Source organism: Ochotona princeps, chromosome 25, assembly GCF_030435755.1.
Source record: "Ochotona princeps isolate mOchPri1 chromosome 25, mOchPri1.hap1, whole genome shotgun sequence".
In the NCBI taxonomy this organism is placed as follows: Eukaryota; Metazoa; Chordata; class Mammalia; order Lagomorpha; family Ochotonidae; genus Ochotona; species Ochotona princeps.
In genome coordinates, this window is record NC_080856.1 from 29,902,898 (window position 1) to 29,928,276 (window position 25,379).

A 25,379-nucleotide genomic window follows, 5' to 3' on the forward strand; every position below is an offset into this window, starting at 1 on the left:
TGGGCATTGTAGGTAATTTCACTGCTTGAGTCACCCACGTGCCATACTGGAGTGCCTGGGCTGATGTCCTGCCTCAGCTTCCGGTCCAGCTTCCTTCTGTGTGCCTGGGAGGCAGCAGGTGATGAGTTAAGTGCTGGAGTCCTCACCGCCTATGTGGGGAACTTGCACAGAGATCCCAGCTACCAGCCTGGTCCTAGGTGTTATAAACAACTTGGGAGTCAACTAGAGGAAGAAGAAATGTGTGTGTGTGATATTGCTCTGCCTTTGAAATAAATAAAAATGGCTACCCTTTGAAAAAAGAAACACCAATAATGTTATCACACTTTGAACTAGTTTTTGGGGAAATGTAGGAATAAATTATGTAATAGGGGTTCTTTTTTAGAGATGTGTTTATTTTGTTATTGGAGAAGCTGACTTACAGAGAGGAGAGTCAGAGAGAGAGAGGTCTTCCATCCACTGGTTCACTCCCCTAGTGGCCACAGCAGCTGGAGGTGAGCTGATCTGAAGCCAAGAGCCAGGAGCTTCTTCTGGGGCTTCCACACAGCTTCATGGTCCCGAGGCTTTGGGCCATCCTCCACTGCTTTCCCAGGCCACAAGCAGAAAGCTGAATCAGAAATGGAGCATCTAGGACATAAAGCAGCACCCATATAGAAGTGGGTGCTTGAAGTGGGAGGATTAGCCAGTTGAGCCATAATGCCAACCCCTGGAACAGTTTCAGATAAGTTCACCCTGCATTTTCTATAATGAAGGTCTTTATTCTTTCAATGAATTGGTCTCCTGGTATTTAATTGTTCTGTGTATCTTCACAAGTTTATCTTCAATATCCAAAATTCCTTAGGAATTGTGTCCCTAAATGTGGTTTAAATTGACCCTATATAATCTTCCACAGTCCCCTTTTGTTTTATAAATTTTTTATTATCGAATAAAAATACTAAAGAAAAAATATATAGACAGTAGCCACCTTCATTTAATCAGCCATTTCAGATAAACATTTATATTGACAACTTTATCCTTCTGCATACTGGAACTTTTTTTCAACCCAATTGACTTTGGGTTGTACTGTATTTGGAAGTAATGTGTACTTCCAAGTAACAGAGCACCTAGAAGAAGCTGGTGTTTAGCATGCATAAGCTGACTTTTTTTCTTCTCTGTGTAGACCTCAGCCCATGGTTTTAGCCATGTTTTACTGGAGACCACCTGCTGTGAAACCATTGGGTCCATTTAATTTTATCTTTTCCTTCTCCTTTGCACTCTAGAGATAGTTGATCAGTGGTTCACAAAGCTGATAAGGGAGACATCAAAAAGAAAGGTCTGATGATTTATCAAGTGAATAATCAATTTCTGACACTCAAGATGTGGTTTTTATTCACAAGCTTAAATGTTCACTAAAATGTTTCTCAACGAATTATCCCCCAAAAATGAACTTTATGAAAAGAAAAGGTTTATTTCAGCCTGTAGTTTTGGAGCAGTGGGTCATTGGGTGCCCCTATAGATTTGGTGTCTGATGTTGGTAAGCAGTTGTGAAATGTGGAACTGAGGCTCAGCAAGGATTTCACAGCCAGCCATGAAGGAGGGAGATGGGGAAAGTGTGTGATCACTTACACCACCATCAACATTTAATCACAGGAACTTTCCCCAACAGCCAATTCCAATCCAGTCTTCTTCTGAAAGCCTCACCTCCAAACATCCTGTGTTAAATGTTCATCCTCTTAGTGCCATTACCCTGTGAGTTCAGGATGTGAAATCCATCATGGATGGATGTAGGAGCAAAGCTGTGTTCACATCATAGCAGTGGTTTGCTGTGGTTGAGTTTCTGTTAGCGCCAATAAGTCTGATGTAGCTAAGACTGTGGCTTCATCCTTTACATAGTCCCGTGGGATTTTTATGCCGTGGTCACTGATGCTGACTCTCCTGGCTGATCATCTGACCAAAGGCAACAGGACAGAAAGCAGGACCAGGAGAGAAACTTGGGCTGTTTAAAGTATGTTTTTTGGTACTGCTAGGAAAGCATCTTAAATGTACAACGTTCTCTCCTTAACCCTGCTTCTGGAACATTCCCTACACAGTCAAATGTTTTTTCCAGTCTGCTGGCACTCCCCTGTACCTCAGGACTTGAACACATCCTGTTAACCTCTACGTGGATTGGAGTTTTTCTCTGGTTCACTTTGTCACTGTGAATTTTCTGTCTGCCTGGGGTTTAATTTCCATTCCTTCGGATTAGTCTTCTTTGCATCTAAAACCAAATAGCATTGTCCTGTTGCTATGCTTTTTGTCATTCTGTTGTTTTACTGTGTTTATTTCGCCATAGTGCTAAATTCATATTTGTGCAACTTTCAGAGCAGATTGCCTTGTTTACAGCAAAACTGTACATCCAGAGCCCAGCAGAGTATCCCACACAGCAATCATTTCAGAGGTGTTGAAAAGTAAAATAGATTGTTGCCTCAACAATCAGCGATATCTCACTAAAAAGCGCATTTCGTTTTTCAAAGATCTCACGATCTAGTTCTTAGGGTCTATGGTGAGTAATACGCATGATCAGAATGCAGGACAGAAATTATTGCTCATTTTTGGTGAAGGTATGTACACAATAAACTTTTTAAATGCTAGTGATGGAAGAGATAAGTTAATTTTCTAGGAAAAAGCGTCCCAGCATCAATCCTAAAACATAATCATTTCAGGGGACCAAAACTGCAAAATCTACAAAACCAGCAGCCTCAGATCTCCCTGTGCCTGCGGAAGGTGTACGCAATATCAAGAGCATGTGGGAGAAAGGCAATGTGTTCTCGGCCCCTGCTGCATCAGGCACACCCAATAAGGTGAGCAAAAGATCTTTGTATTTAAAGTTGAGAGGAGTGGATCTGTCTTCCATTCTGTTTTAGGAACCACGTTCGTTAATAGTTAAAGTGATGCAATCCCTACTGCGCATTGCAGTGACCACAAAAGTGAGCCCAGAGAGTGTGTGTTCATGAGGCTCACACTGTGTGCTAAACTCTAGACTGGGAGCCCTCATAAAATGCCTGTGATTGATTGTACACCCTTGAGTTTGGGGTGGACCAAGTCCAGGGGGGAAGAAAAATCAAATAACATTTTTTAAATGTCAATGGAGAGCTCATGGCTAGGTAAAATAGTGCTTTATAATATTTTAGGGTTTCTGTACACATTTCTTCCCAGCTAAGGTTTACTCTTCAGTATGTTGGGTGATTAATTCTTTGTAGGAAACCGCTGGCCTGAAGGTGGGAGTTTCCAGCCGCATCAACGAGTGGCTAACCAAAACCCCAGATGGCAACAAGTCGCCTGCTCCCAAGCCTTCTGTAAGTACCTGCAAGTTTTTCTGAATTTCTTTGATTTCACAGTTGTCAACAGCCAAAGTAAACAAGCACTTGGTCTGTTTACCGGGCAAACAGAGTTTCTGTTCTTTACAGGCCCTGCTAATGTCACAAATAAGGAGATACTGGGCCACAGAACAGTCCTGGATTGTCACACCAGGAGGGTAAAATGGAGCCAAATATTCACCTCTCCACTCTTAGAGGGGAAGTTAGCCCAAATTTGAGGCTGTTCAGATTTACCTATTTTTCCTGGCCTATTTGTTTAGCTTCTATTCGATAAATTATAGACAGAAATCTGAAAATTTAATGTCAAGTTAGTTTGGGTATATCTCTGTCAAGAACAATTGTTCCCAAAGAATGTGTATGCTGGCTATTTTGAAACCCATATTTCCTATTTACCTAAAGCTTGGAACAAAAATGCAGTTACTAAACAATTGTTCAAATAATTACTGTAATTTTGTTATCAACACCTCCAAAGGAAAACCGTTAAAAACAGACACACACAGCAAAGCTAGAAACTGGAAAAAACTGACTATGAATGTTATTTTTGATTAGCTTTTTTCAAACTTATTAAGCCTAGCTATTCTACTATTTAAAAAAACTTCTTTAAAAGATTTATTTTTACTGGAAAGGCAGGTTTACAGAGAGGAGAGACAGAGATAAAAAAAAAAATCCTCTATCCACTTGTTCCCCTCCAAATGGCAGTGTTCCCCTCCTCCAGTGGCTGGAGCTGAGCTGATTCAAAGCCAGGAACCAGAAGCTTCTTCCAGGTCTCTCACATGGGTGTAGGGTCCCAGGCTTTGGGCCATCCTCTGCTGCTTTCTCAGGCCACTAGCAGGTACTGGATGGGAAGGGGAGCAACCAGGACACAAACTGACATGCTTATGGGATTCTGGCACATGAAAGGGGAGGATTAGCCAACTGATCCATTACATCGGGCCCAAAATATTCTGTCAATCTTTGCATTAAATGATTCTGGGTACTTGAAAAAGTTCATGGCAAGTGAGATGAAAGCATTAGTTCAGTGCAAAACAAATCCATGTGTAGTCTCTTTTTTTTGCATAGTATTCATTTTCCATGAACTTTTCAAAATACCTTGAAGTATGATCATCGCCTTACATTTACTGTTTTAGTAAAATACATTATTAAACTCCCTGCTGTGCATTGTTGAGTTTCTTTGTGAAGTTGGCCTTTGTTTCTTGATTGGTGTCCAAGGGACCTGAGAGTCAACCTCCTTCGCCTGACTTGCTAGAAGGAAAGAGAAACTTTCCAAATTGTTGGTCTCTATGCCATCAAACAGTGGCACTCGTATTTGTTGGCTACAAAGTCATGCAATTGTGTCATCTTCTTCAAAAAGAGAAAAAGTGTTTACAACGCAGATGTTTACACGCCCTTCTGAAGTATCATTCTGTGTGCCATCTATTTGGCCTGTGTTCTTTGCGTAACAGCTCACAAGATGTAAAATGCAAACCCTATTTACAGTTTCAAAACCTTTATATAGTGAAAAGAAACCCTTTTCCACCATCTGATTAACACATATAAGGGGGCCTGTTATAGGAGACAGTTAAGGGCAGACACAATACCCAAAAGATATGTATTCTTAAATGCCTCAAGTTTCACAGTTATGATTTTAGTGTAGCATAAAAGAATAAGCTATTTTTCAAAACAGGTTTGGGGTCTGTGCCATAGCATAGTAGAGTAAGCCTTCACCTGTGGTGCTGCTGGTAACTCCACTTGTGATCCAGCTTCCTGCTTGTGGCCTGGAAAGCAGCAGAGGATGGCTCAAGTCCTTGGGCTCCTGCACCCACATGGGAGACCAAGAAGAAGCTCCTGGCTCCTGGCTCTGGATCGGCTCAACTCCAGTCATTGCTGACAAACCAGTTGATGGAGGATCTTTCTCTCTGTGTCTCTTTTTCTCTCTGTAGTTCTGCCTTTCCAAAAAAATCTTATTAAAAAAAGCAGTTTTCATACTTGTCCTTAGCCAAGGGTCAAAGTGCAATAAAAATAAACAATTTAAGTGGCATTTTATAGAAACTTTACGATTTCAGACCAACAATTATCAACCTTTTCGAATACTGGACATTTTTAAAAACTCATGAAATATAAGCAACCTTTCCTTCAAAACATACATATGAAGTTCATGATCCCAGAAGAACGCCTTAGATAGAGGGGATAAGGAGAGAAAGATAAGTTAATATGTCACATGGCTAGAAAAGATAGTGAGTTTGTCATATGTACAGCATTTGTGACCTATCCCATTTCTACACTGAATCGCACTCATACATTTTGCACAAGACTTGTTTCCTGCTGTGTTATCAACACTCTAACTGATAAGGCTACTGTGATCTGATTGTCATCTGAATAGAAGAATTAAAAACCTTAAATTCTGTGTCAAGATTTCTTCACCTCCTAAAGCATTCTGGCCGTTGGGTTTAGACAACTTCCCCAAAATAGCATGACAAAAGGGTTGTAACAAGGAGCTTACAGAACCGTCGTCTGCTTCGCCTAACATTAATTGATTCCCTAAATTATTGCGTGGAAGATAGAAAATAAGCAAAGGAACATGTAGAAGTTGCTATTGACTTTAATAATTTTTTTCTCTATTTAATTTTGTGGAATAGTGTGCCTTCCTGAATAAGAATCAGACTAGAAGAAAATTATGTATAATTCATGTTAGGACGTCAGTATGAGTTTGAGTGTACTTATTAAGAAACATCAAGTTTGTGCACATTCCAGTCATAGTAATCACCTATATTTGGGACTCAACAGCAATGTCAAAGTATGGATGACAACCTAGTAGCCTTCTTGAGAGCTATGACTTGGAACTCAGCAAGACAAGAGAGTAATTCATGGATACTATGGGTCCAAGAAGAAAAGTATAGTTTCAGCGATGGAAGACGTGCTAGTAGGACCCTGTAGGTGTATAGAGGTTGGCAGGAAAGGAAAGTCAGGGAAGGCAACTTGTGAAAGCAGTCTTGTCTACAGGGTCATTAGGAGCTTGCATCTAAGATCTGTGCCATTTGATCCATTTGCTGTATTTTATTTTCCTTTTTCAAATTATAATGTAGACATTTTAAGCTATAGAGATACGTACATGTGCGCTTGAAATTGTCCATTCCCTCCTTTTCCTATTTTCTTGCATCCTAGCTCTTCAGACATTTGTGTTTCAAGTTTGGTCCTTTATGGCAGGCATCTGAGCTTAACACCCTGCGGATTCTGGCCAGCCTAACCTTGATCACAAAGTGTCAGATTACCTAAAAGTGACAGTAAATAAAAGGTCTCTGAATGTGTCCTCTGGTTTGGGGCTAGTTCACTGCCTGTGTTCCATGGCATGAGTGAGGAGAGGAGAAAACTTAAGTTTGTGCTCACAGATGTGCAGCTTGAGTCATTAACACAAACTCAGAGCAAATTCATTTCAACAAAATGGTCCTCAGCCAGTGAAATCCCAAGGAGGAGAATAATTCACAGGAATGAAGCTCACTAGAGAAGCGAGTGTTAGAGCACGCCAGGTTAAGCTGCCACCTGCAGTGCCAAAATTCCATGGATGCCTTTTCTAATCCTGGCTGCTCCACTCCAATCCACCTCCTGGATGATGCACCTAGGAAAGCAGCGGTTTAAAACCAAAACAAACAAAAACCCTCACGAAAGAGAAAAATCATCTTCTTTCAGTAGTTATGAAATTATTTTCATGTAAGCTAATAGTTAAATTGCCCAGAACAGCCAAAATAAATACTCAAATAAATATTTCAGGACCCTCCCAAAATGAACATATTTCAAATAAAATCTTGCTTTGTGCTGGATCCTTTATTGGAACACCTATTGCTATTTGTAGGTAGAATTCAGGGGGATTTTGGAGTAATTTTGTAACTGAAATTCAATTCCGAATACTGCGGCTTGCTTGTTTTTCACTGTGTCTATGTGTTATGCATATTGAAAAGCTAATTTGTCTTTCCTTTTGCTTTATTTTTTTGAACATGTCTTTCTCAGCTGACTTCTTCACTTCACTCTTTGATCTTTGGTTGACTGGAAACCTGCTTCTCCTGCCTTCATTTCTCCTTCCTTCTCTAAGTGGGTCTTTATCTAAAATGTTGTCTGGGCAGGTAACTTATTTATATTTTCCCCTTGAATTAAAGTGCCAACTCGCAGTTTGGATATTCCTGTTGTGTTAGAACCAACTCCTTTAACGCTTTACATGATATTCAAAGACTCATAGGCAGGATCTCAAGGAAATGTAATCTGTTTTCTTAGGCAAAAAAAAAATATGCATGTGAAAGAAAAATGTTGTCTCTATGATTGAACTAAATAAAGTGGTAATAGCCACTTTCCAGATCTTCTATTGACAGGTTCCTAATTGTAGTTTCCAAAATTTTAAGATGGTCCCTCAGACAATTTGGCAGCTTTTCACTACATTGGCAAATGGAACAGAATTCTTCAAAAACAATCTTGCTGCTTTGTATCAGGAATTTGTATCAGGAATTCTGAAGAAATCCAGAAACTCATTAAGACACAGGCAAATACAAAATTGACATGGTGCCTCTAACAGTGGTGAGAGCTCAACATGCTGTATTAGAACGGTGCTCACTTAGATTGGTATCCATGAATAAATGCAACTCTTATTAGTTTTGCCTTCCTAACAAAAAATGGTTTGCCAAAATAAGCATGTTATTTTAGCAAAACACATTTATTTTCTATAAACCACCTTTTGCCAAATGCTAATATAAGAAAATGCTGGAAGAAAAGTAAATGGAAACAGAAATTAGAACCCTCATCCACATAAAATTAATTATGAGTTAGTAAATAAAACTTTAAAATTGCATAATTGTTACCAATCACATTACTGTTTCTTTGCCAAGATTTCCACATGGTCTTACATATGCCATCAGCTGTCTGTTTCTCTTGTGGGTGCAATTTGTGATTAATGTGTATTTCTGCATTCCATTCAGAATTCCCCTACTTAACCCCCAGGAAACCCAAAATGATTTGTATGATTTTAGTGTGAGGGAAGTACACTTAGAAAAATGTCAAATTTGGTCAGCCCTTTCTCCTAGCCCAGTGATTCCAGTGCAAGCGATTGATTCGGAAGGGGAAAAAACACCCACTCTAGGTAATGTGATGGGGAGAAGAATGTGTTAATTAGGTTATTACCATACGGGACATTAAAATTTCATTCCATGGGAGGATTGAGGACTGTAGGCCACTACACACATCCCAGGTGCCCTCCCTGAGATGCGAGTAGGGACGGAGCAGGGCAGCTGCCATTACTGTACAGGTGTGAAATGCTTATCAAACTCCAAATGAATTACTTGAAAATAATGCCTGCTCTATTCACTTCCAGTATGGGATACAAATTTTAAATATGCGGGCTTTCCATTTTCACTGAACAAGAAACACATAAGTGCTTGGTGAAGGACAAGAACCTAAATGCTATATGGCGGTCCACTTCCTTTTCATATCATCAGAATAAGGCTCACTTCTATCTCTCTCAGTTCACTGGGGTGTATTAAATGATGAATTGATTCAAACAAACCAGTGAGGGAAATTCATTTAGACCTTGCCAGAAAATATAAAGGGCCACCTACCTATATGTTGTTTCTGCTTTCTCTTCATTAGGACCTGAGGCCAGGTGACGTATCTGGCAAGCGGAACCTCTGGGAGAAGCAATCTGTGGACAAGGTCACTTCCCCCACTAAGGTAATCTGCTGGAAAGACTGATATTTTAGAGATAAGTTTTGCTAATGAATCCTGCCATCTTCTACCTGGGGGCAAATGAGACCTGTCTCTGGCCAACACACCTTTGCTTGGTCATCAACTACTGGTAGGATGGATGAAAGGAAAGATTGACGGAGCCTTTGGCATTGCAGGTTTATCGCGGATGCACAGCTCATGGAAAGTTGGCCAATGAGACACTGTAGATCCATCACAGAATTATGAGGGTTGGCAACAAAAGGCTTTAAGGGATAGCATGTGTCTTTCATTGGGACGTCCCAGCTAGGCACCAATTGCATTTGATGATCACTTAGGAAAAACGACTTTGTTTCCAATTTGCTTTCTGAACCCATTCTAGGAGGTTACATTGCCATTGTCAGCACCCTCGGACTCAGGCTTGCTATGACCAAAAATCAAAATAATACCTGAAAGTACAATGATGTTTACCACCTTAATGAATGAGTATGCCTGGAGTCCTCCTTCACTGTCAGTCTGAGCATTGGGGATATGCCATTTCCTAAGAAATGGGACATTGAACAATATCTAAAACAATGCTCAGATCATGAGTAGGGCGGCTTGTCCTCTGAGGAGCTAATTCCTATCCCACTTGTATCCTTTTCCCATTTCAACTAAAAGACACAGTGTTTTCCTCTGACACAGGAAAAATGAAAAAGAGTGAAATCAGAAGCCAGCAATAAAAAATGGTACGGGCTTCTTTGTCATCAACTTAGAGTTCGAGAAACAGAGCCCCTCTTAAGAGCATTCAGGGTGAAGAACAAATCTAAGGCAATGAGAACGTCACGAAGTTTCTCTGAAAGAAGTGAAGTTACACCCCTTTCCTGGTTCTAAGTCTAATGCAGCTGCCTGAATAGGTTCCCTGTTAGGCTGTGATAATTTATTCCAATAAACTCCAACAACAACTCAGCCTCTCCCTTAAGGTGACTTAAGTAAGTTCCATCTCCCAAATGCTACCTGCTACTAATAATCATCACCTCTGCCTACCACTGACACTGAGTATCCACTACTTGCCAGGCACTGTTTAATACCACATATAATCGCTCACCACCATGTGAGGTCAGTAATACTGTTTCCATTTTACAGCTGAAGAATTAAAGCTCGGAGAAACTAAGTTTTCCCGAAGTCATACAGCCAATAAGTACCAAAGTCTGGATTGATACTCAGTCTGATCCGAGCCCCTCTTGTTAACCATTACACATGCTACTTTCCATTGAGGATGCATCTCCAGGAGAAACTGTAAAGTTGTGGAATTCCATGTGTAATTTTCTCTTGGTGGCAGGGGGAAGGAGAAAGGGAAGATTTCCATTTTTATTTTTTTCTCCAAACAAAGAACAAAGTTGCTGGTCTAAACCTTTGTAATCCCCATGCCATGGGCCACTGGACCCTCAGAATGGACAGTCTAAGTGTGGAAATAGTCTCCTGAGTAGGGCATGTCAGCTCCCCATAGTCCATCACACAGGTCTAATGGAATAACTCTGCCTGATAGTTCTCTATAGCCAGAGCCCTGGGAACTGGAGCAAAGATGCTCTAAGATGATGATACTCAGAGTATACCACCCCTACACAGTACAATATGAATAGTATTCCCTGAAACTGTGCAATAGTGGAGGAACACGCTCACCAGTTTCTCCTCCCTGGTGTGGATTGCTGACCTCTTTCCATATAACCACCAGACTCAACTTATGAGGTATCAAACAAGTGAGTTCGTTTGCTCCACAAAGTCAAATGCTCTTGTCATGCCATCATTCCGTTGAAATAAAAATACACAACACATTTGCAACTGGAAATACATCAAATGTTGCTGTTCGTTATTACCTCATCAAGTAGTGTTAACCACTGGCTTGATGAGGAAGACTAGGCGTGTAGATCAGATTAGTCCATGAATAAGGGTGTGAGAGCAAAAGGGAGAAAATAAATTGTTTGATTAAAATGAGAGAAGACTAAAGGTGAGCATTCTGTTCACTGTGGTATACTAACATGGCCTTAACTGGGTTAATTAGTACACGTGTCCCTATTTTTGTAATGCATACTACATTGCTGCCCTTTACTGTAGAATTTTAAAATAAGATTCTATCTGATGGTCAAGGTAGGAGGAGGGAACATAGAGGAGAAACGAAGGTGAAAAAAAAAACAGAAGAAAGGATAGAATAAAAGATCATATACTGCCTTTCATACAACATGTTCATGCCATAACTACAATCTGCCCCTTTTTCATGCTGACAAAAGCCATCTGGCTAAAAAATTGTAGACTGCAGATTTAAAGTTCTCTTCTCTTAACAGGTTTGAGACAATTCAAGAAAGAACTCAAACTCAAGACCCTGGACCAGCTCAATTGCAGAGGGCTAATTTGCTCTGTTTTCTATTTATGTTAATTTACTAAATTGGGTTCCTTTTCTTTTGTTTTATGTTACAATATCCCAGTAGAGCCATGTATATTGTCATTATATTTAATAATCACAGTGTAGAGATGTTCATGGTAAAGTACTGCCTTTGCACAGGAGCCTGTTTCCAAAGAAACCCATGCTGTGAAATAGACTTTCCTACTGAGCATCGTAATTCTCTCTGAACAGTGACACCAGCCACATTGAACATCAATACAAGGAGATTCAAGTTTAAGATTGCTTGACAAATGTGTGTAGCATCTAGAAAAACAAACCATAGTTTATTTGAAATTCAGAAGTCATGTTGTTTCTGCACTTTAGAATAAAGCATGGAAGAAATTATCTTGGGCAATTGTAACTTTCTGAAAGTAACCCATTTCACATTTTATATATGGCAATAATGATTGTCTTGAAAAGAAAGATGTACTGTTGAGGTATTTACTTTATTTCATGCTGATGCATACCTAAATTGGATTAATATGGTAGCTTACAGTGGTACTGTTTTTTTAGATTGGTTGCTTTGTGGATTTCTTTGGTAGTTTTAGTAGCCTGAACCACAATCTTACCCAATGATGTGCGTAAGTACATATACCTATACAAACACGCTAAAGATAGGATGCTTTTTTATGTATTAGATGACCGTATTAAGTAGTATGTCCTTGTAACTAGTCAATATCACAGCTTTTTAAAAAAAATTAAATCACAATATTATATTAATGTTTTATATTTGCCAACAAAAACATGGCAGGTAGGTATGTTTTCAATGTCCAATGACCTGTATATTGAAAAAAGAGAGAGAGTAGACGTGTCAAAACAAGTTGAAATCTTCTATAAGATATAGTATTTAGTTTATAATTAAAAGCAATCTTGAAGTCCAGTGTAATTTTATTAAACCTACTATCTGGATCAGACTCACAATCTGCTTCTTCATAGCAAAGTTTGTAAGAGGTTGGCAGAAATGATATCTAAAGTCCTTACCTTCTCAACATTGAGGGCAAGCATTTGAGTATCAGTGTTACACAGCTTGCTGAAGTCTGGGAATAAAGAGATAAAATGAGCACAATACAGTATTTGGAAGTACAATAATACTTCCATTTATATATATATACTCTGAAATTTTTAATTAATCTTTTTTACCTTTATTAGTCATTGGTACTTGTCATAAGTTGATAATTTGTCAATCCCATAAAATATATTTAAGTTTTCCTAGTTATGTATTAGTTTACTAGTGAGTCTATTGACTTACTGCTTTTACAAAACACAGAATCCAGATATTAGGTCTTATTTTAGGTTATAAGTTGTTATTCTTCAATGTAGATGTTGGAAAATTGCACCAATGTTTTGGCAAAATATCCTCTATGGACATATCTCTGTGTTATATAAATTCATACCTCAGCTGAGTTAACCAGAATGGTTTTTGCCCCAATTCCTACCACACCAAGAGAGCTTCCCAAGGAGATATCCTTATCAACAGGATTCTCCCAGGAGAGCTCATCAAGGTAGGCTGGCACGAGGAGGTATCTCCACCTTTCAAAGCCTCTTTTCGTCATATATCAGTTTTTCAAAAATTGAGTTCTCCAGCCTTTGGCAAGCATGGGCCACCAAGACTGTACAAATCGTTCCCTCATGACAGAGTAGACATGAAGTCTATGACAAGTCTAGTCTAGTCTAGTCTAGTCAAATTAGACTAGAATTTACATGAAGCGCCGTATTTAGCTTTAGCTCCTGCCACTGGAGTGAAATACAGCCGAGTTTGAATTACGACGATGGTGAGGTAACATTGCCGTGTTGAACTTCTGAACAATAGCTTTTCCTGATTGCCAGTATGTATTTTTCCAGAAAGTGGAAAGTTGAGAAGAACATTATCAACTATTTTATTTCCAGTGTTTGGATGGAATAAATTTGTGGGTAAAAATGTTCTTCAGTTTGGATTTGATCTTCTGAAAAACAAATTCTTTGTTTATTTGTTCTATGACAATTCTCTGTTATCATTAAGAAAGTAAAGTTGCAAGCTGACTAGCATGGCCTGTGAATCTGCCATTGATAAAAACCTATGAACACTTGGTATTTTTCACTGATAATTGCTACAATAAAAGTATATTGTGAAAAGCATCCACAATAAATGGAATTCCTCCAAATATCTTTGTCTCACTTATTTCTATGTACTATACTGACTTCCAGATGTGTGTCTATTGTAATAAAGATAATGGCATGACAGAACCTCTGGTCACATTGAGTCCTGGTTTTACTCTTAATAAAGAAGAAACATTTTTTGTTTTTAAGATTTATGTTATTTGGGGCGGGAGTGCGGTGCAGTGCCTAGCAGCTAAAGTCCTCACTTTGAATGCGCCAGAATCCCATATGGGTGCCGGTTCTAATCCCAGCAGCTCCACTTCCCATCCAGCTACCTGCCTGTGGCCTGGGAAAGCAGTCGAGGATGACCCAAAACCTGGGGAAACTGCACCCACGTACGAGATCCTGGCTTCTAGCTTCGGATCAGCTCAGTATTGGCCTTTTGGTCACTTGGGGAGTGAATCATCGGATGGAAGATCTTCCTCTCTGTCTCTCCCTCCCTCTCTCTATATATCTGACTTTGCAATAATAATAATAATAATAATAAATATTCATGTATTTTTTATTTGAAAGGTAGATTTTGTAGAAAGAGGAATGACAGAAAAAGAGGGCTTACATCCACTGGTCGACTCCCGAAATAGCTGATCTGATCTGAAGCCAGAATCCAGGATCCAGGATACTGGGTCTCACACGTGAATACAAGGGCCCAAGGACTCGAGCTGTCCTCACTGCTCTCCCAGGCCATAAGTAAGGAGCTGAATCAGAAATGGAGCCACCAGGACATGAACTAATGCCCATATGAGATACTGGTACTGGTGGTGGAGGATTAGCTTGATACACCATCATTCTAGCCCCTATTTTTTTTTTTTAATTTTAATGCTCTTATTATTGGCAATTTGCTGACAAAATAGAGAACATTTATTTGATTTGGACTACTGACCAAACATATATGGATAAAGTTGAAAAGAGCGATCTTGAAAAATTCTTCTTGAAAGCAGTTGGATATTCCTTCACCCTCCCTGGCATTGGAAGTGTAGTTGCATACCACCACCCCTCTTGCTCCTGAGAAGGATGGTACTGTTTTGCCCACAGAAGAGTGTCTTCTGTAGCAGAAACCTGCATTAATACAGATCAGTTGTCTATACGACAGTTACTGCTTGAGGGGCTGTGATAGTTACATCTGAATCTAGATTTTTTAACACTAACTTTGCATATTCATATAATACAGTACTTAATAGTCTGAATTCTGAGGTTCTCCTAAAAGTTTTAACTTGGAGGTCCAGAGCTCTTGAACATTTTCCCAAATCCTGCCAGTAAGACTGACAGAATTGACTAAGATGCTGTTAAAAGAAAAAACGCTTTGATTGCTACATTCTAATACTACATGTAATATGCCTAGACAGTAATACAGTTGTTATCAAAATCAATTTATGAAAATAATAATCAAACTAATAAGATTAGCTGCATGACAACTACTTTTACAATACACATGAAAGCAGCTCCAAAGTTTTCTGTGTGATGCGGAGTTAGGTCTAGTATAGCTTTTTTTTTTTTTTAATGCAGCATTTAAAAAAAATTCATTTTTAATAAAATGAATCTTTTTTAAAATGCAGCAGAAAACAATGTTCCATATATAAAGATTACTCGTGCATGTCACTTTTAGAGATGAATGTATGTTATCAGGCAACAACTATCAATTTATAAGCAACTTTTTTCAAGAGAGGTCGGTTCGATATATGCTCTATTTTCTCAAGCCAAGATTAGATCTGGAAAGTATAGTTGAATAAATTCATGATTTCAGCAAAACCAATTATTTTGAAAGCTTAGAATGTCTAATGACGTTTAATCTGTTTAGATGCTTAAATTATAGAGCATTGCCCAGAATTCTAAATTCAAAGTTTGCTGTACCGTCTCTAGGATATCACAAATCTCATATATTTAATGCTGTATGTAGGTATCAAATAGTCACACATTTTTTCCCAACTGTACTTGAAAACGTATTCCAAATGTTTCAAATTATCCACCACACTTAGAATTGGCTTGGGGGGGGGGGGGGGGAGGAGGAGACGAAGTCAAAATGAGCTGTACAGAAATAGCATCTAGTTAGATGAGAACTTGTGGTACCCTAGAATATAAGTGTTCAAAACGCCCATCAATAACTTCTCACATTGAAAGAATCTCTGAGCTGATAAAAATTTCCAGTTACTCACTCGCGTATCTATTTCCTCCATCAAGTATTTAACATATCCCATTTTAAGATTACTAACAAACGACTATGCAGAACGGAGCTCTGGTCACAAAGACCAACACCCTTTCAATGTACTCTACTGCAAACTCCAAGTTCATAGTTGCAATTAGTATGTGCAAGGTTGCTTTGTTAAAGTCAAGCGATCTCCCTTTAAAGCCTAAGTTTGTATGCGCTACTGCCACCTCTGGGAAGGAATTTACAAACACGCAGAACAGTGTGGAGAATCTGCTGTTTTGCTTTCCCCACTCCCACATCCTCCCTTAGTGTCCGAAACTCCAAATTTTCTCGGTTTGCCCAGTCAGTCTGCCAGGACTTCCCTGTGCGCAGGCTCCACCGGTCAGGGAGGGCAGCCCAAAGCCTCGCGCCAGTGGGTCCGTTTCCCTGGAAACGCATGGCTGGTAAGGAGAACAGCCGCAGTGGCATTCCTTCTCTGAATATCACATACAGAACCTGTACTGAAGGTTTCCTAGCACTCAGGGACACGGGCGGGAGGTGAAGTGTTGGGAAGGAGGAGCTTGGAGGCAGCGGGCGCGCAGGTCGCTGGGGCGCGCGAGGGGCGCGCGGGGTCGGCGTTTGGCGGCTCTGCGAGGGACGGGTGGGCGTCCAAGGGGTTGGGGGTGTCAGGACCTTGGGTGTCTCACATGGAGTGCCCCGGCGTGATGGAGCGGAACCACGAGGTGTGCCAGGCCGGCATTGCCTAGGATGGGGGTCCCCAGGCCGAAACTTGTGTCTCCTGGACGGCAGTGTTCTCTTGTTGCTATGGGACTTGCCATTTGTTGAGTGGGCAGCGCACTCCAAAACAGTTTTTTGTTTGTTTGTAGAGGGGTTTGAAATGGGTGCGTTGTTTTGATCTTCGCAAAACGATAGAATCTTGACAAGGAATGTGGATTGTTCTGCTGTCTTCATAGTAACTGTGTGGAAAAGACGCCTGCTTAGGAGGGGTAATGTTCAGCGCCAACCCAATGCTTCTGGTAGATTCTGATTTCAGTAAGAATAACAAACAGTAAGTTGAATAGTAGGACAAGGTATCTGCGGGATAATATTAAAATAGTGTACAAAGAAAAAAGTAGTCATTTAAACTTTTGATCAATTGAAAATTCAAGAAAAATTTTCAAATTCTATTTCTCCATCTTGCTGCCTGAATATTTTTTCTTTGGTTCATTTTCTTTTAATATTCAAGGGACATTGTCAATTTCCTGTCTCCTACATGCTATTGAATTGTAAATACAAAATGCAAATAATTTGCTGTGTACTCTGGAAGCTTCTTTTTCAATTAAATTATTTATTAGGTTTGTCTTCTATCGTGATTTTTGTCTCGTTCTCACATAGTCATGGAAAATGTCTTCAAATCTTTGACATTGGAGGCTTGCTTAGCTGTATCGTAATTTCATTTTTAGAGCCGCGTTGGCTCTGTTAATTGAGATAGAATATATTTTGAGTACTCAATGTAATAAACGCCTTCAGCTTAAAAGGAGAGGTTATCAGATAAGTTCCTTAGACGTTGTTTTACAGTCTACCCACGTAATAAAAGCAACTTCAGGCCGGACACAGGAAGACATGTCAGAAGATTCAGAAAAAGGCTACTCGGACAGAACAAACAGTGACGAAGATGAATCAGTATGTTTATTTTTTATGTTATTTTACTTAATTTGAGATAAAGCTTGTATTATCAAATATAAGTTCTCAAAGTCGGCTTGATGCTTGAATCATTGAACCATTGATATTGGGGAAGCAATTCCAAAAGCTGTTTCTCTGTGCAGTATGCCCTATCTAGAAATAAAAACTAAATGACTGCTTTCTAGAGAAAATGTTTTGATCATGATTCTCCTGTAGTTTTTTAAAAAGATGTGTGTTGAGTCATCATTAAGCTTTATTAGTAAGGATTCTTATATGCACGGTTTGTGTTGTATCAGAGAGCATCACTGTAGGAAGTTAAGTATTTTTAAACTACTGTTAAGGTAGCTCTGATGTCACAAAAGGAAAGGATATGGAAAAAGGAAAGAGGGAGTTTTAGTTAAACATACTTTGTCTGAGTTTAGTACATCTTTCAGAGAGTTTCCCTTCAAGTTGTGTTAAAATGGAAGTTATCACGTATATAAATTAAGGTTCTAAAACAAGCCCCCTGGTGTGATATGTAACCATTTGAGTTCTTGATTTTCTGTGTTTCTTTTTTGCTGTTAATTTTATTTTGTTAAAGATTTGTTTGTTTTTATTGGAAAGACAAATTTCCAGATAGAAAGAGAGACAGAAACATCTTTCATCCTGGAATTGACTCCCCAAATGGCCAAAACGGCGGGAGCAGAGTCAAAGCCAGGAGCCAGGAGCTTCTTCAGGATTTCCCACGCAGGTGCAGGCTCCTCATCCTCCACTGCTTTCCCAGGCTACAAGCAGGGAGCTGGATGGGAAGTGGATCAGCTGGAACATGAACCAGCACCCATATGGGATCCCAGTACTCGGCAAGACGAGAATTTAGCCATTGAGCCATGGCTCTGGGCCCAGTTTTTAATTTCATTTTTTAAAGATTTATTTTTAAATCTTCCATCTGATGATTCACTCCTCAAGTGGCCGCAATGGCAGGAGCTGTGCCAAACCAAAGCCAGGAGCCTAGAGCCTCTTCTGGGTCTCCCACGCAGGTGTAGGTCCCAAGGCTTTAGACCGTCCTTGATTGCTTTCCCAGGCCACAAGAAGGCAGCTGCATGGAAAGTGGGGCCGTTGGGATTAGAACTGGTACACATATGGGATCCTGGTGCATTCAAGGCCAGGACTTTAGCTGCTAGGCTACTGTGATGGGCCCTAGTTTTATTTTAAAAGTTGTTTTCCTGAATTCATCAGGAATTTTCATACTTTATTTCCTCTGCAGTCATTACTGTAAGCATAGGCAGGTGAAGAAGAGCTAAAAAAGATAACAATTTTGCTTTCAGGATTTTTGCTGCTTTGATCAGCATCCCATACAATACTTTACTTTTTTGGTTTATTAAAGAGTCAAATATTCAATCCCAAGTAGAATGGTAGATAGAAGAATTATGGGGTGGCAGGAATTTGCAAGATTGAGTTTAGAAGTATTTTGAAATTCTTTTGTTTTAGGATGAAGATACTTTCATGAAATTTGTAAGAGAAGATATTCGTCAGTGTGCACTTCTAACAGGTTTGATCACAACGCTGTAATTTTATTCCTCTCTATCCTAAGAGCTTGAGTGGATTAAAAGATAGGAGAACTAAAAAAAAAAAAAGGATTGAATAATAAAAGAAAATGATTATTTTGGTGGATAGGGAGAGTGAATGTTGTCCTTACTTTTCCTGGGATCGTTTTTGTAAAACTTTCCTGGTTTAGGTAAACCTTATTTACATTAGAAAATAAGTGAGTCTGAAAACAGTGATTGCTTTGTGAAAGATTTGACTTTAAAAATAGTCACTGTATCTTTTTAAAATCACTACCTCTTTTAATGTATTTATGGTCTGATGCCTTACAAATGGATATACCTCATTGAAAATGCATCTTATTTAAATGGAATACGCTTATATAAAGCCACCTTTGCAAAGTCATTCATTTGCGATACATATGTATTTGATTGTCTTGGTGTACACTTGATTTTGAAGGTGTATTCAGTTAGATTTGTGCTTTCAAATATTTAAAGTATTTCTGTTGAATATTTATATATGTAACAGATATTGTGGAATATAATGCTTGTAGCAATGTTGTAAGCTTTCCCCCTCTGCCCTAGTATTTTTTTAATAGTATTTTTTTTTAAGATTTATTTATTTTTATTACAAAGTCAGATATGCACAGAGGAGAGACAGAGAGGAAGATCTGGCCGATGATTCACTGCCCAAGTGACCACAACGGCCGGTGCTGCGCCAATCCGAAGCCGGGAACCTGGAACCTCTTCCGGGTCTCCCACGTGGGTGCAGGGTCCCAATGCATTGGACCTTCCTCGACTACTTTCCCAGGCACAAGCAGGGAGCTGGATGGGAAGTGGAGCTGCCGGGATTAGAACCGGCGCCCATATGGGATCCCGGGGTGTTCAAGGCGAGGACTTTAGCTGCTAGGCCACGCCGCCACGCCCTGTCCTAGTATTTTTTGTATTTTCTTCTGTTGCCCTTTCAAAATTGTGCCCATCTGTTGGAAGATGATACCTCATTCATTTAATTAGTATTTCCATGAATGCTAGAGAAATTCACAATGATTTCCTAGGAGTATTGTCTACTTACACTCCCTTTTGTTACGAATTACCCATTCACAGTGATCCTTTAACTTGCTTCACATTGTCTCCATTGTTAATGATTATTTTGATGTGATTATCAGTTTTTATTTGTGCTCCTTATGTTTGTATCTTACATTATGAACGTCTTTCCTATCCCAATGCTATCCACATGATCATGTAAATATTCTCTAAGTACTTATTTTTGAGTTTTAATGAATATTAACTTTGTATTATTATATTTAAGAGTGGTTTAAACCATGCGTCTATATTTCTTTCTTAATACATAGCTAGTGTTGTAGTCCATTCTTTTGTAGTCTTTTACATTATTCAAACTTTTCCTTTTCCCTTTGATTTGAAATACCACTCCTACCGTATGAAATCTGAGATGTCACCTGCATCACACACTAATCCTATCAATCCCTTACTCTAGGATTCTGGTACATTGACCTCTTACGTATTCCTGAGTCACTGTCACACTGTGTATTGTAAGGGCTTTAAATTTGGTATTTTGTTATTTGGTAAGGCAAATGGTCCTTCTAAATCTTTCTCAAATTCATTGAATAGTCAGAAACATCCTAAATATCCATCACTGGAAAACTGTTAAACACAATACAGAGTGTGTGTTCAACATATATATTGGACCACACAGCCAGGGGAAAGAATGAAGAGCTCTGTTACTGACACTGGCATCTGTCCACAATACACATTAAGCAAATTGCACAGAACAATATATTTAAAATGATCCAGGTAAAACTATGTTGATGGGCTCGGCAGCATGGCCTAGTGGCTAAGGTCCTCGCCTTGATCCCATATGGCCACTGGTTCTAATCCCGGCAGCTCCACTTCCGTCTCTCCTCCTCTCAGTGTGTCTGACTTTGTAATTAAAAAAAAATAAAATAAATCTTTAAAAAAAAAACTATGTTGAAATATAAATTTCACAAGTAAAAATTGGGAAGAGTTTATCTGAGCAGTTAACAATTCATCACTCAGGCCTCTCAAAACTGGAAGTGGTTTGGGGAGTACACTAAGGGACAGTAGGAAAAGCCTTGTAGGGGGTTAATGCAGAAGCAAGGCAAAGAAACAAATGTATTGACTAAAGTGAACAGAAGCCTTATGGGAATTATTACAATGAAAGTCTCCAATTAGAAGTTAGCTGACAGTTTGTGTAGCATCAGAAAAGAAGGGAGGATGACGTAAGCCAAATTATCACAGTGCAACAGACAGACGGCACGGCCTTGCTGAGGTACCCCCGCTATATGTTATGTGAATTAGTGTGGCACTGTGTCCCACAATTACCATAGAGTGAAATCTGAGGGAAATTTGTGAGAGCTCACGAAGAACATCTGAGAATATAATTCTAGCATATTTCACTTTTCAGATAACATGAATGATAAGAACCAAGGGGCCAGTGCCGTGATAAAAGATAAAACTGTTGCCTGCAATGCTGGGATCCCACGTGAATGCTGGTTGAGTCCCAACTGCTCCAGTCCTGACTGAGGTCTCTGCTAACTCACATGGGAAGGCAGAAGATGGCCCCATGTTTGGGCTGTTGCACCCATGGGTGACCTGATGTTGGCATTTTAGCCATTTAGGAAGGGAACCAGTGGATGGAAGATCTATTTCTCCCTCTCTCTGTAACTCTGCCTTTCAAATAAAGAGATAACTTTTTAAAAAAGAAGAGTCAAAAATGAGTGATTTGCTACAGAAGCTTCAAGAAACATGTATTTAGAGTAGTAGGGGGATTTAGTATACTTAGTTTATGAGGTGTGCAACAAGTTTTAAAAATTTCATCAATATTTACATTAAAATGCCATGGATTATTAAATATTTATAATGATACCCACAAATATTAAAAGGACAAGACAAAACATATTAAAATTGCAGAAATTCAGGTCTTCTTATCACTCATGATTTTGTTTGAATCATTTTTTCAGCTGACTCTAACGGTGACCCTTTCTTTCCTCGGACTACACAAATAATGCTAGAATATCAGCTGGGCAGATGGGTGCCACGTCTTCGTAAACCACGGGACTTATATGGAGTATCTTCTTCTGGTCCGCTGAGCCCAACAAGATGGCCATACCACTGTGAGGTCATTGATGAAAAAGTCCAGCACATTGGTATGTTTTTAGTAATTGGGTGAATTCAGGCATTAGCAAGGTTACTTTGCAAACCTTGATTTTTAACAAGGAGACTAATGATGTTAAATTAATGTATTTTTGGCCCCTGGAATGATGCCTCAGAGGCTAAATCCTTGCCTTGTAAGCACCAGGATCCTATATGGGCTTTAGTTCATGTCTCGGCTGTTCCACTTCCCACCCAGCTCCCGGCTTGTGGCCCCGGGGAAGCAGCAGAGTTTGGCCCAAAGTCTTGGGACCCTGCACCCATGTGGGAAACCCAGAGGAAGTTCCGAAATATTTTGCATTCTTTTCTGTACAAATTCTTCAGAATCTATTGTGTAATTATACCTACAGTTACCTTATTTCAAAACAGCCACATTTCAGATGTTCGGCAGCTTCAACAGAGATGCCTAAAGCTGAGAAATAATGAAAAATCTGCATAAATTAATAGTGTATAAGATAAACAACCAGTTTGAGCTATGGTGAAATTGTCACACAGTTGGATTAATACCGCTATAAAAATGTCATATGTTGAATTCCCTGAAGTTTTTAATTCCTACCAGTTCTAGTCACAGTCAGTTTCCTGAGTGAGATCACAAACCGTGCTACTCTCTGAATTGGGCCTCTTTTTGCTTCTGTTGATTTGTCCTTTTTTTCCTCCCTCCATATGTGTGTCTTCTTGTGTGTCTTTATCTTCTTTCGTCCCTTGCTGCCTGCTTTTCCTTTCTGTTCCCCTCCAATGTCCTGTATTTTCAATGCCCCTTTGTCTTTTCCTACTTTCTCGATCTTTCTCAATGGATGGTTATAGAATTTAAAGAGTATACTTCATGTTTCTGTGTGTGTGCTTTTTCCAGATATGTTTCATCACCCTCCTAGCTTAAGTTCCTAACTAAAGCTCCACAGTCTACATACAGGCAGGCTTTCCATTGTTACCATCTCACTGCTACTGCTTTTTACATTTTGTTGATTAAAGTATATCCATAGACTTATTGCCTGATAGTTATAGTATATCCATAGACTTATTGCCTGATAGTTATAGTATATCCATAGACTTATTGCCAGTGTGGATGAGTAAAGCTTAAAATTGCCTACATTTATTATAACTATCTGTACCTATTATACTGCATAGCTAAATTAAATTTAGAAGTGCTTAAAAACTCAGTTTTCTACTTAAACTACTAATTACAGATAGGTGCCAGAAGAGAGAAAAGAAAGAGGTCTTATTTTGTATTCATGAAGACTGAAGTTAATTTTCCCAAGAATTCCAAATCAGTAAGGTTTAAGAACATGTTTAAGAATGCATGCACAATAGTACTTGCAAGCATCGCTTAGTTACAATGATCCATTCTGCTAGGTGTAGCTAGATGTATATTTTCCTTCTGCGGTAAAGGACATCTCTCTTCCTTTTACTCCAGCGAGACCTTTTACCTTTGTCCCTAGCTCTCCCCTAGCTCATTCTTTTAAGCTGCATCATCAGGGAGAGAAATTAAGAAGTCAAGCAGAGGAAACATTGCCATGCAAATGAATGTGCACTTTATCCAAGCCCTTCTTTTTTGTACCTCACTTCTGTTTCACAGCTGTATCATGACAGATGCATCTATGGCATTGGACACAAACAAGGAGGAAAAGAAAACTTCTGTTTTAACTGTGATTTTGGCTAGTTTCTCTCCTTTCCCAGTAGTGAGAGAATGAGAACTGAAGAGACCCAAAGAGGGAGGCAAAGCCCTCTGCCTCTTACCATCGCTCCCACCCCTGTGTTGAAGTCAATATCCATTTTCTCCCCATCTCACTAGACAATCCCGCTGCCACATCCTTAGTGCGCTGTTATGATCTTCACCTTCCCTAGCCCTCACGTTCAATGTTTTGTCCTTGGCCATAAGAGTAACCATCAGCAGTTCAGAGGGGAGAGCATTTCTGTTCTTTCTCCTTGGTTGTTTGGTTAAGACACTTCTTTTTGGAGACTCTTTGCAATGTGGGTAGTTGTATTTCGGTTGAAAATCCAAATATATTTTTCTTACCAAAATGTTATTTTAAGGATTGTTAGAGTCTATGGTGCCATATTTCAGACTTCTTACATGTTAAATGGACTTTGGGCCATTAAGCCAGCCTCCACCCTGGGTGAGGATGTTGCAACCAGTAGGTGAACGTACGGAGGCAGCCTTTCTCAGCACAACTTTCCCAAGATCCCTAGAATCACTAACTACTGGTGGTTCTATCTGTTCTCTGTATAAACCTGCCTTGAAAATCAAACAAAACAAATTGTAAGATAAATAAATACATACATAAATGTATCCCCAAACAAATCGCATGAAGGTATAAATGGCATTGCTATACCTTTTTAAAGGATGTAACTTTTATGTTTATATCATGTATAATGAGTATTATGAAAAAGCTATATGTGTTTTTAAATCATGTCTAAATTTTTTAGATCATCTGTCCTTGAGTGTTTTGAAGTACCCAAGTGTGTGCGTAGATGGTTAAATATAAAACTTCCATTTTTTTTAAAGATTTATTTATTTTTATTGGAAAGGCAGATGTACAGAGAAGAGGAGAAACAGAGAAGAAGATCTTCCCTCCGATGATTCACTCCCCAAGTGGCTGCAATGGCCGGTGCTGTGCCGATACGAAGCCAGGAGCCAGGAACTTCTTTCGAGGTCTCCAATGTGGGTGCGGGGTCTCAGTGCTCTGGGCCATCCTCAACTGCTTTCCCAGGCCACAAGCAGGGAGCTGGATGGGAAGTGGAGCTGCTGGGAGTAGAACTGGTGCCCATGTGGGATCCTGGGGCATTCAAGGCGAGGGCCTTAACCACTATGCTATCGTAATGGGCCCCATCCATGGTTTTTCAATTTAGTATTTCTGCTTCTAAGTAACCCAAAGATGTTTACATGTATGAATTAAAGCATATATAGTGTAAGGATGCTCACTGTAGTGTTCATCATAGACCTATCTGTTATATCCATCAGTTGACCAAATTGTAGCACTCTGTATGGGAGGATACCATGTAGCAGCTGTTAGAGAGTAATAGAGGTCTATGGATATTAAAAAAAAAAATCTTTTTTAAATGTTTATTCTGGGGCCAACATTGTGGTTTAGCAGGTAAAGCCACAGCCCGCAACACAGGCAGATAAAAGATGTGTGTGTGCGTTTCTCTCTATGTAACTTTTTCACATACATAATCTTTAAAAAAATACGTAAACATTCATTTTTTTATTTATTTGAAAGACATAGTAAGACAGGCTGAGAGGTCTTTGACTAATCATCCTTTTGTAGGCAATTAATCGAGTGCCTATTTTGTTTCAAGTACAA

The 25,379-nt window shown here is 39.4% G+C and overlaps 2 protein-coding genes across 11 annotated transcripts in view; both read left to right on the forward strand.

Annotated features, from left to right (window-relative positions):
* CALD1 (caldesmon 1) overlaps window positions 1-13,570 on the forward strand; it is a 178,382-nt gene extending 164,812 nt beyond the window's left edge. For all 5 annotated transcript variants that reach the window (XM_058681350.1, XM_058681349.1, XM_058681352.1 and 2 more), the window contains 4 exons: window positions 2,679-2,816; window positions 3,216-3,311; window positions 8,937-9,017; window positions 11,330-13,570. In XM_058681350.1, coding sequence (XP_058537333.1) covers window positions 2,679-2,816; window positions 3,216-3,311; window positions 8,937-9,017; window positions 11,330-11,335 — 321 coding nt within the window. In that variant the 3' untranslated portion in view covers window positions 11,336-13,570. The remainder of the gene's footprint in view (window positions 1-2,678; window positions 2,817-3,215; window positions 3,312-8,936; window positions 9,018-11,329) is intronic.
* Window positions 13,571-16,572: 3,002 nt separating this feature from the next.
* AGBL3 (AGBL carboxypeptidase 3) overlaps window positions 16,573-25,379 on the forward strand; it is a 65,106-nt gene continuing 56,299 nt past the window's right edge. For 4 of the 6 annotated variants that reach the window (XR_009247631.1, XR_009247632.1, XM_058681391.1 and 1 more), the window contains exons 1-3: window positions 17,264-17,368; window positions 18,836-18,896; window positions 21,888-22,073. Coding sequence is in view for 4 of the 6 variants with exons in the window: in XM_058681391.1 (XP_058537374.1) it covers window positions 17,309-17,368; window positions 18,836-18,896; window positions 21,888-22,073 (307 nt within the window). In the remaining 2 variants the exon portion in view is untranslated. Of the gene's footprint in view, window positions 16,588-17,263; window positions 17,369-18,835; window positions 18,897-21,887; window positions 22,074-25,379 lie in introns of those variants that run through there. The other 2 variants (XM_058681390.1, XM_058681394.1) reach the window with 1 other exon arrangement.